Source organism: Dryobates pubescens, chromosome 9 (genome assembly GCF_014839835.1).
Source record: "Dryobates pubescens isolate bDryPub1 chromosome 9, bDryPub1.pri, whole genome shotgun sequence".
In the NCBI taxonomy this organism is placed as follows: domain Eukaryota; kingdom Metazoa; phylum Chordata; class Aves; order Piciformes; family Picidae; genus Dryobates; species Dryobates pubescens.
In genome coordinates this window covers 34,086,043-34,098,069 of record NC_071620.1, presented here as the reverse complement: position 1 = coordinate 34,098,069, position 12,027 = coordinate 34,086,043, and the positions used below count along the sequence as shown (strand labels likewise).

Sequence of the window (12,027 nt, the reverse complement as noted above, 5' to 3'; positions counted from 1 at the left end):
TTTTTTTTTTAAATAATAACATTCTATTCCTTAACTTTTTTATATTTACAATTTGTTTTGTAGAACTTTTCAGGGTTTGCCAGAGTTTTCTGCTGGATTGGAATTACTGAGCAGGTACGCCTTTCTATTTCTTTGTGAATGTCTGATTCCTATAATTTCAGAAGTAATTTTATTACATTAAGACAATAAGAAGAAAATTGCAGTGTTAATAGTAGTTTATTCTGGATGTTTTCTAGTTAGGAGAGTGGGAATGGTCACTAAATAATAAATATGTTTAAAACTTGCCCAATCCTCACGTGCTGTCATGTTAATGAAACAACTTCTGGAGGAAAAGACTAATTTATGGCCTAATGCTCAGGGATACAAGAGACTGGCACTGAGGTACTGGCTGTCATTGCCATGAAAAGAAAGTATGCTATGTGTGTTTAATCAGTTTTTTGCCCTGAGCAAATGAAGCTATCTGCATGATATATTTCCTTTGTATTTCTATCTTTTAAAAAAAACAAAGGACAAAACAATTCTCTATCTTTGGATGGGGATATGTGATTACAATCTTGTTAATTGTTTTCATTTTCTTAATGAAAACTTGAGTTTACCGTAATGCTTAAGGCTTTTATAGAATTATAAAGAATCATAGAATCAACAAGGTTGGAAAAGACCTCAAAGATCAAGTCCAACCTGTCACCTAAGACCTCATGACTACCAGACCATGGCACCAAGTACCACATCCAATCCCCTCTTGAACACCTCCCTGGGCAGCTCATTCCAATGGATAACAACTCTGTGAAGAACTTTCCTCACCTCGAGCCTACACTTCCCCTGGTGCAGCTTGAGACTGTCCTCTATGTGTAATCTTATAAATATTGCAGGGTCCATTTAGCTCTTAATGTGAGCTAGTAGGTTTAAAAAACATGAATCACTACTTTGAACAAATTATTTCTTACTACATACTCATCTTGGTAGAACAGTAAATATCAGAAAGAACTCTACAGCTCTTTTTTAACTGCTTCTGGTAGTCTCTGTAAATATAAGCACAGTGGCATCTGTGAAATGCTCTTCCCATGTCAGGGGAACACACTAAGAACAGTAACACATTTTTCTTCTCAGATATGAAGATGCTTGGGCTGCCCTTCACAAAGGAGCCAAAGATTGTGCGAAAGCCGGAGAGGTGAGAAAACATAACAATGCCACTCTTAAAATTTGCACATTTGAAACTATTTCAGCATAAATTTTTAGTACCTGTATACTGGGTTGACCCTCACTACTAGGTAGGCACCCACACAGCCTTGTTCAGTCCCCCACAGGAAGAACAGAAGGTTTAAAAGAAATGGTTCAAGAAAAAGAGTTTAATAATTGAAGGACAGTGGGAAAACAAATGGTGGAAAAGGAAGTCTCTCAACATTCCCCAAGCAGACCCAATACCCAGCCAGTCTCAGAACTGTGGTTACCTTGGAAGACCAAGCCTTTTGTTTTTATTGCTTAGCATCTCATTACATGATATGAAATAACCCTTTGGCCAATGGTTTACTCTTCTGGCTGTGTCCCCTCACATACTTTTTCCCCATTCCAACCTACTTGATGGGGAAGAGGGAAAGCCTTGTTGCTGTACAAGCATTGTTCTTCAATATCTAAAACATTTGGTCTGTGATCAACGTGGTGGTGTTTTAGAAATGCAAACCACAGTACCATATGGGCTACATGTGAGCCGACAGACAAGACACAGCAAACCCACAAAAGCATGCATGAAATGCAAAGAATAAATGTGTTGTCATTACCTCATGAACCAGGGGATCTCTGCAGCAGCGCCCAGCCAGAGGCACACAAGTGAAGATAAAGGCACTGTGAAAGATGTTCAGTGCTAAAGAGTGGAAAAGCTTTTGAACCTGCTACTTTCATCTGTGGTTTTTTTTCAGGTGTAGTATTCCATGGTGCTTTGATCATTCCCACAGCAGGGCAAGAATCTCAAACATGTTTAATAAAGTACCCGAGTTCATCACAGGCCCGTTATCTAAACACAGACGTACTTACCAGGCACACAAAATGAAACAATATGATACATGTTCTTCAACCCCCCCAGCTGGAAGTCACTTAAGTGTGTTTACTATCCTCCTTGCCACCAGTTTTGCTTTATTTTCCCACAAATTGCTATGAAGAAAATAAACTCCATCCCAAATGAAACCAGTACAACCAGTATAATGAAAAAGTAATGCTCTGTGTTGCTGCTTGGGAAAAAATTGCCAAGTTGCACTGTTTGCCTTAAAACCACAGTAGAAATAAAAAGTAGGTAATGTTTGACAGGTAGCTGATGGAATGAGTCAGAATGTCCAGTTCCTCTGGTTTCCCACAGCTTTTACAGATTTGATGATACTCAGCCTACAATTAATATTCTTAGAGTCTTAAATATAGATATTGTAAAAATAGAAGTTTTCTGTGATCACTTCTCACAAAATATCATCTAACAAGAATTATCTGAAGTCCATTCCTCTGCTTTGTGATACTTCAGCATCGCCTGGGAGAATTTCCTAGTGCTTTTGAAGTACTTTACAATTGATACAACTGATTTGTTGTCTTGTCTTTCATTCAAACAGTTTCAATCACTACTTGTTAGTACTGCAGCTCTTTAAAAGCAGAGTAGGGGTAAGCACACTTGCTGTTTGGAGTTGAAGCCAGCTGGTGGTTAGTATCAGGGTAGGGCTGTTGCATTGGTTTTATATGCTGCTGCCTCCTGGTGAACAGGAAATGGCAAGATTTGACTTGTCTGGTTGACAAGGTCTAGAATTTTCCATGCTTTCTCCAATTGTCTTCTGTTTTTCTGCCTTGGAAGTAAAGTGACAAGTTGTGTAGTTTATTTCTGGAATGAGGGGAAAGAAAGCTTCCAGTGACTGCTAGCAATGCATTGCTCTGCTGTTCAGGAACTCTGTACCAGACTTGCCAAAGAGGATAAGCTGGGTGGCCATGATGCAGAACAGGACTGAGTTGTGGAGTTCTCTCTTCAGGTTGAAACCATCACTTTGACCAGCTGCATCCTCCCTGGCTCTTCTCATTTCTTTAGGAGGCTTTATAGAAGCATAGAATTGTTTGATAGGACCTCTAAAATAATTCAGTCCATTCCAACCATTGACCTAAAACCACTGTGTTCATTAAACCATGTCCTAAAGTGCTGTGTCTATGCATTTTTTTTGACCACCACCACCACCACCTTCCTGGGCAGCCTATTCCAATGTCTGACCACTCATTCAGTAAGGACTTTTTTTTTTTTTTTTTTTTTTTTCCTAAGATGCAGGATGAACCTTCCCTATTGCAATTTGGGGCCATTTCCTTTCATTCTATCACTTGATACTAGGAAGAAGAGACAAACAGCCACCTCAGTACAACCTCTTTCAGCAGGTTGTAGAGAGCAATAAGGTCCTCCTTCGGCCTTCTGTTCTGCAGATGAAACAATCCCAGTTCCTTCAGCTGTTCCTCATAAGACTTTTTGCTAGACTCTTCACCATCTTCATTGCCCTTCTGTGGACACATTCCAGTACTTCAGTGTCCTCTTTGTAGTGAGGTGCTCAAAACTGAACACAGTATTTGAAGTGTGGCCTAAGCAGTGCTGAGTACAGAGTCACAATCACTTCCCTACTCCTGCTGACCACACTATTCCCAATGCAGGCCAGGATGTGTGAGGTGTCCTTGCCCATGGCAGGGGGGTTGGAACTAGATGATCCTTGAGGTCCCTTCCAACCCTAACAATTCTATGTTGTTGGCTGCCTGGACAGACTGTTGGCTCATGTTCAGCTGTTTGTCAACCGGCACCCTCAAGTCCTCTTCTGCTGGGCAGTTTTCCAGTCGCTCTTTCCTAAACCTGCAGCATTTCATGAGGTTGTTGCAGGTCAGCTGAAGGATATGGCACTTGCCTTTATTAAACCTCATACAAATGACCTTGTCACATCAATCCAGCCTCTCTACAGTCCTTTGCAGAGTTTTCCTGTCTTCAAGCAGATTAACACTCCAACCCTATTTAGTGTTATGTGCAAATGCACTCAATTCCCTTATCAAGATAAATGATAAAGATATTACACAAGACTGGTCTCAAAAGTGAGCCTTGGGGATCACTGCTTGTGATCAGCCACCAAATGGCTTTAACTCGATTCACCACAACTCCGTGGGCTCTGCCATCCAGCCATTTTTCAACCCAGCGAAGTGTCCACCCATCTAAAACATGAGCTGCGAGTTTCTCCAGGAGGCTGCTGTGGGAGACGATGTCTTTTTCCATGCATCTTGAACAGATGTATTTAGGATAAGAAAGGAATTATTGTGTGTTCTTCTCTTATATAATAACATGGCCCACTTTTTCCACCTATTCCAGTGAAAACCTTCTGTTATTAGAGATGAGTTTCTCTCAGCCACCTTTGTAGATTTCCTTTGCCCATTGCTTAGACTTCTTCCATTCCTGCAACTAAATTCTCCAAACACGAAGGAATCCAGAACACTGATACAGCCATGGATTGCAGTTGTGTGCAAGAGGAAGAATGCATAATAGAATTTGTTACCTGTGGTCTCCTGATCTTTCTGGTTTTCATAGATACTGAGCTATACCAATAAAACTTTTAAGCAATATGTCCATAAAACATTTTTTACATTGATTATTATATTAATAAATAACTTTTTAGATTGTTTCGATCAATGTATTTTAGTATAAGTATTTCATAACACAAGGGCTTTCTTGACCACATTGTGTATTTACTTAAGAAATGCAGAAGTTAGATTACTATAAGGTTGCTCTGACCTTATACTTGCAGATGTGGAAATTCTAAAAATTAATTGAGATGCTTCTAAATAGTTTGATAAATTTTCAGGTAAAGTAAAGAAACTGTTTATTTCAGCTGGTGGATAGTGAAGTTGTGATGCTTTCTGCCCACTGGGAGAAGAAAAGGAACAGTCTGGTGGAACTGCAGGATCAGCTCCAGCAAATACCTGGGTTTTTAGCAGATCTGGAATGCCTCACAGCAAACCTAGGTAAGGATTTTTAGACATAACAAGCATTTGTGTCAGTACAGAGGATTATACACTGAAGTTCAGCCATTGAGAATGCTGCAATCATAAAACTTTGTTTTGCTTCCCAAACACATCCTCTCTATGGTAATGATTTTGTAAAAGAGCAAAGTCAGTAGCAGTTGCTTACCCAGCAATTAAAATATTTTATGTCAGTAATGGTGTGGGAATTGCATCTTTTGGTGTGAACAGTTGAAAATTATTCTTGAAGTCTTTGAATTCTTAAAGGTTTGTGAATATTGTGAGCACTCATCTATGTAGCTGCTTCATTTTGAGTCTGTGATTTTATACAGTTTGTTTTAAATTGTTTGATTGGGGCAGGGAGGAGCAAGAAATTGGCTTGAGACAATTTCGGGGCAGAAACTTTTCAGTGAGAAGTGATCACTTGGACTTGCTGATCTTGGAATTCTCTTCCAACCTACCTGTTTGATTCTGTGATTAATTGTTGGTTACCAAGCTAGCTCCCATTGTTTGTTAGTGTACAAGGTTAAGCTAATCTGAAGTGATACCGTGCTGGGCGAAGCTACCAATGCTACATGTTAAGGTTACCTAATACCTCATGTTTGCTGTATGGATTCTGGTTTTGACAAGTTTACCAAATGTTAAACTGTTGATTTAATTTAAAAGGTGAAAAGACAAACCCTCTAGTGCCCTCCTTCTGGAAACCTGGCAGACAAAACTGTTGATTTGCTGGTGAAAACTATATTGGGAAAAGTTATTCTGGCCTTAGTCTCTTAAATGCTGTTAGTGTTACTGAGCCTCAAACTGGGGGCACAGCTTTACACAAGTAGGAACCCTTTCTGTCAACAGCAGGCCTCTTGCTGCCTCCATGAAAATCTGTTCAGGTAGTATCAAATTAAAGTTTTGAAAAAAATGCTGCATGTGTGTGGATTTTAGTAGTCAAGTTCCCCAGGGACTTTGCCTACTGTTTTCCAACTTGAAAGTAAGCAGAAATTCTTCATGTAATTGCACCTTTTTTTGTGGGGTGGGCTGAATTTGTGTGCTGGCATCTGATACAAGGACAAGGGTTCTTTTCTGTGTTCAAAGGCTAGTTTCTCATTCTTCTATGCTCGGTGGATATGCACAAATAGCCTTCTGTTCCTGGGTAGGCTGGCAATTTCTTTTTGAACCAAGGAATGTATTTATTTATTACAATTTTATTAAACCACCTTAGTAAGGGTTTATCATGGGGTAACCATTTAATGTTGGCTTTTTTTAAAGCTCTGTTATTTTTGGAGGAAATATTAATTCAAATAATGATTTCTTTTAATACTGATTTCAATATCATCACACACAAAATGATCCAGTCCACCGGTAGCCCAGAGATAAACAACATAATAAAACCTATTGGAATTGTCTTTGTAGCTCGTAACTGTGAATGCTATAAAAGCTGATGAACTGGGGTTACCTTCTCATTCCAACATTACAGTTTTATGAACTAGAATTAATCTCACTCTGAAGAATTACTTGTAAAATCTCACTGTATCTAGAATATTTTCTGATACTGTACAAGCAGGATTTAAGTAAGTGTTAAGCATTCTGCATGGGTAAGCTAATGGATTTTTAAGCTTACTGCTAAAGTGGTGGGATTTGAACCAAATTTTCTAGCCTGACCGTATGTCAAATTTCAAGTAATTCACCTAGGGCTTTTTATTAGTAACTTATAACCACTCTGAGGGGTTTTTGTTTGGTTTTGGTTTCTTTCTTCTGATAAGTTTTGAAGAGAGAGGTAAAATTTGTACCAAATTCAACATCAACATTTCTGGAAGTGATTTAGCAGAAATTTCTGTGATACTCTGCTCACTGTTTTTAGAACTCTGAGCTATCTGCTTTCTGGAAATGTAAATGGTGTTCACTTTTACAATAGATGATTAATACTGTGGCTGTGAGTTTTAAAGATAAGTGAAACATTCTGGAAAAAAAACAAAAGCAAAAATTGAACTCTGAACCTGCTGTGTCCTGGATTGTGTGTCCAAGATGTAATTTGGCTAATCATCATTTTGGAAAAGTAATAGTTCTGTGTTGTGACATGATACATTTCTGATAAATATAGTAATGATTTTATTTTGAAGTAGATAGGGAACCCTGGCTGCTTTTGATAAAAGAAATTTCATATAGCAAAAGTCATGGAAAACATGAGGTTGGAAGAGTCCTTCAAGATCATCCAGTCCAACCCTTGACCCAGCGCTGAAGGGTCAACACTAAGCCATGTCCCTGAGCGCCAGGTCCACACGCTGCTTAAACACCTCCAGGGACAGTGACTCCACCACTGCCATGGGCAGACCATTCCAATGTTTGATAACCCTCTCGGGAAATACTTCCTAATATCAAGCCTGAACCTCTCCTGGTGCAGCTTGAAACCATTTCCTCTAGTTGTGTTGCTTGACACCAAGGAGAAGAGGCTGGCCCTCTCATCGCTCTGTCTTCCCTTCAGGTAGTTGCAGAGAGCAATGAGGTCTCCTCTCAGCCTACTCTTCTCCAAACTGAACAATCTCAGCTTCCTCATATGCTCTTCATGAGCCCTTTTAGCAACCTACTTAAAATTGGTATGAATCATGTACAGATTGTTCAGCTTTGGCTGTGTATTACAAGACACATTTTTATTAGTACTCTTAGAAACAGTTTTTTAACTCAGGTATTCACATTATCTGTCATCTCCCATGTTAAGTAAGGAGTCTGTGTCTTTGAATTTATTACACAATAGCTCATAACTACTGTTGAAAATATTGAAGAAAAAATTACTCTGTGTGAAAGTGAAAAGGACAGTTATTTCCCTGTCCAAGTTCAGAAGCTGGGTCATTGTTTGGGCCAGTTTTTGAGACACAGAAAATATGTGCTTGTCTATAACTGACATACTTCTCTCAGTATGAAATGTGCTTCGTATTTGAGAAGGAACATTTTTCTCAAGTATTGGCTTTGATTTCAGCAAATCAGTGTGCACAAACCTTGATCTGAATCCAAGATTCACTGTTTTTTCTTAAACATCTAGTGTTAACCATCAACTTGAAACTGCTTTCAGAAAGGCTGATCATGACATGTTCAGTGTAGGGTGAAAATACTTAGACTAGGGAGACTGGGAAGAAAATCAGACTGGAAGACAATAATTCACAGAGATAGGAGTCATTGTTTCCTAACTTTTCATTTATGGTGGGGGTTTTATGGTGTGTTTGTTTTTTTCTATATATGCATGAGGTGAGTGTGTAAATCCATTAGGGAAATAAAACTTTTTGCACTGCCAAAGGGAGGTATCCTTGTTTATACCTTGAGCAGAAAGACATGCCTTAGTTCCAGATTGTGCATCAAATATGGAAGTTGCGATTTTCCAGCTTTGTAAAATCCAGTCCGGTTTGTTCAGAGAAGCACAAGTCAAAAAAGCCATGTACCCTTTGTTTGAGAAGTGGGATTACAGTGATTTTAATGGCCTCTTCAGACATTAAGGAAATGCAAAAATTGCAATGTAGAAGGTCACAGTGATGATAATATCTTTTTCATTGCAAGATTTACAAGGTTATGATTTTCATTATGAGATTTTGAGTTTGGTAACATTTGAACTACCTTAAGAATTTAATAATCTGTATTTTGGGTCCTCATTTTGCAGTAAAAAAAAAAATAGTATTTTTTAAAATGACATATGGTTATTCTTTAATTTCTTGATTAATAATGACAAAGATCTTTCCAGTTTGGATAGTGCAATATACTTCCAACAACAGCTTGTCTTCTGAGATTATAGAATTTAGTTTACTTAATCAGTTTGTAGACAGCCTCTGAACCAGTACTTTTAAGAGGAAAAATGTACCAAATAACAGCCCATAGACTTGTCTCTTTGGGCAATACATGGATGGCTTTGAGGAAGAGAAGTCATTAGTTTACTGTTATCTGTTTATTAATTGTGGCTTGTGTCAGGGTTTAGGTAGTAGCAGTAAAAGGGAATTTAATACGAGGCTGTTTCAATTAAATTTTTCACAAGACCTGACATTTGAATTTGGACTTGTGAATTGTGTTTGGTTACTTAAATAACAGTTTCTTTTCCTTTGTTAACACCTAGCAATTAATAGCTCTTGAAAAAAAGCTAAACATAATCACCTAACTATAAGGAAAAACCTCTTTACTTTGAGGGTGCTAGAGCACTGGAGCAGGCTACCCAGAGGGGTAATGGGGTGATCTTCTTTGGAGAGATTAAAGTGCACCTGGACAAGATTGTGGGCAGCCTGCTCTAGGTGAACCTGCTTTAGCAGTAGGGTTGCACTAGATGAACTCCCTTCCAAACCCCTTGCACCATGCAGTGATTCTGTGATTTTGTGAAATGCTTTTTAGTGTACACTTGTAACGTGTAACACACAGTCCATTAAAAGACTCTAGTTTTTAGTGGGTTGTTTTTGATTCTAAAATTATTTTAAAGTTAGGAGAGCTATAAAAACTTCAACTGTAAATGAGTTATGATTTGGAGTTGGGAAAGTATTTAAAGAAAATCCTATTTTATTTATTAATAAGACATTTTTTCTATCTGGATAACCAGTTTTTTAAAAATGACTGATCTTTTCTTGCTTTTGTGAGTTTCGTTGTTGGAGATGAAGCAGCATTTATCTTTTTACTGATAAAATCAGCGAAAAGAGGGGATTTTTGTGTCTATATGGATAATGTAATCCTAGAATGCTCAGCTTGGAAGGTACCTTAGAGGTCATCTACTCCAACATCCCTGCCCATGGCCATCTGTTCCAGCCTGAGCCATTCTATGATTTTATAGAATCCCTGCCATGGACAGGGTCAACTCACAGCTAGGCTCAGCTGCTCAAGGCCTCATCTATCCTGGCATTGAACACTCCCAGGGAGGAGACATCCATGACCTCCCTGGACAACCTATTCCAGAGTCTCACCACCCTCATACTGAAGAGCTTCTTCCTAAGATCCAGTTTAAACTCGCTCAGTTTAAACCATTCCTCCTTGTCCTATTGCTGGATGCCTTCATGAAAAGACCCTCTTCAGCCTCCCTGTAGAATCCCTTCAGGCATTGGAAGGCAGCTATGAGGTGTCTCTGGAGTCTCCTCTGGGCCGAGCACCACCAATCATACATGTATTTGACAGGGAGTTTTTGCTTCATAGTATCCAGGGCAGAATGTTTCAGTGGAGAGGGCTTGTTACGCAAGATAGAGGCATAGGTGTATAAAAGGCACTTAGTTTGGTGCTGTAAACTTGAATGTGTCTGTAGAAGGAAAAATGAGCTAGTATACTATTATAAAGTAGATACATATTTTTTTTAATGCATATATATTTAATATTTTGGTGGTGGTATCTTCAGACACCACCATGACTTATTTACAAAGTGTATTTACAGGTGCTGTTATTTGGTTGTGGGTAATATATTCTACATACAAGGAATATGAAGACAGTTAGTGATTTAACCAAAAATTAGAGAATTTCCAATGCAGTGATTCAGACTGGAAACTCGGGTGTCATGACACGCAGCTTTCCACAAGAGGGATTCAGTAGCAAATTAGCCGGGTACTCACAGCTTGCTACTTTTGTCTGGATTAGAGCATGTTTTGGGGCTTATCCCTTCAGGACATACATGTGCTATGTAGTTCAGCTCTGTCAGCTTCCTGTGAAAGGTCTAATACTAGCTTGGTTTAAGATCTTTTATTTAAATGAATAAAAATTAAGCACTAATAGAACTGTAATTATGTAAGGGACTTACTTCAAAGTGTTGCAGCTGAATTGAGCTCTTCTGTATGTCTTTCACTGCTCATTTTATTTTTACTGATGTTTCCCCGTCTCACCTAGAGATGGAGAGACTATCTTTCATGTAATTGGTTCTATCCTTTCTGTTTTCAGCCTTTTTGGCCTGTAGTCAGAAAACTGATGGAACTTTGTAATAATTTCTTTCAGATTCTTGGTGGTTGGGACAGTGCGTGAAGTCTGCATTTGAAGTTATAATGGGGGGAAAAATAGAAAACAAGTATTTTCTGATGTAGATGTCATTTAGCTTCTCTGACATTTCTGTACTACTGCAGTACTTAAATCAGCTAGAATTCAGAAAGTGTTTCCAGGAACAAAACTGGGGGGTTGTGATTCTTGAGTTCTGAATAAATGCTTTAACCCACTGATCACAATTTAATTTTATGTTATTTGATCAAAGATTAAAATGCTTTTAAAAAGTAAGAAGTGTCACTTTGAAGGGGGACCTTTAGCCTAGTTCCTGACTGCAAAGACGGGGTAGTTCTATAAATTAGTTGGGAGGTAATTTCAACCCACCACAGCTGGTAATCATGTTGCTGTATCTGTAATAGTGTAAGACACACAGGCCTAACTAATACAATTGGCATGATGTCACCTGAAATGCTTTTTCCAGCTAATAAAAACTATTATTTCTACCAAGTGTGATATATTACTATATAGGAAAATTCTAAGTCTAAAGATAGAATGGTTTTTTTTCTGGCCTTCTAAAAACATTGAAAAGATATTTTTCTTCTTTACAGCAGTGCTGTTTCAGGGTGAGATGGTGACTGTTGCCTGACCACTTGGTTGTGGGATTTCTTGAAGAGATGGAAAAGATATTGCAGATATTCTTTAGAGCATTAGCTGACTTTCTGGAGCAGATTCACTTTAGGCAGCACTCTGAACTATAAACTCAAAATTAATTTCTAGATTTCTTAGGTTTTTAATACTTTTTTTTTTTAAGTGTGAGTTTATTTATCTTTGAATATAAGTAATATTATAGCTTGAGTTTCAAATAGATTAAATATGTAGGTGTGTTTGGAACTTTTTGTTGCAGAGTGTATGCATTCTCATAGAAGGAGAGGTGTTGATTCACCGGCACAGCTGGTGTTGTTGCTATGGAGCTGCTTGCACTTCAGAAAGAAAAACTCTAAAAGCTGTGTGGCAGTGAAGTAGAATTGTTGTCTTTTGGAGACTTCTTAAGTGTTCATTCCCGTTCTTCAGAAGCACAGTGCTTCCTGCAATTCCCACTAGAGGCTGCTCAAATACTAGTTCTGG

General features: G+C 38.4%; 1 protein-coding gene across 1 annotated transcript in view; it reads left to right on the top strand.

Annotated features, from left to right (window-relative positions):
- The window catches only part of DTNBP1 (dystrobrevin binding protein 1), a 68,209-nt gene that overhangs the window by 5,385 nt on the left and 50,797 nt on the right, over positions 1–12,027 (top strand). Inside the window, exons 3-5 of the mRNA XM_009898099.2 lie at positions 64–114; positions 1,108–1,168; positions 4,869–5,001. Coding sequence (XP_009896401.1) covers positions 64–114; positions 1,108–1,168; positions 4,869–5,001 — 245 coding nt within the window. The remainder of the gene's footprint in view (positions 1–63; positions 115–1,107; positions 1,169–4,868; positions 5,002–12,027) is intronic.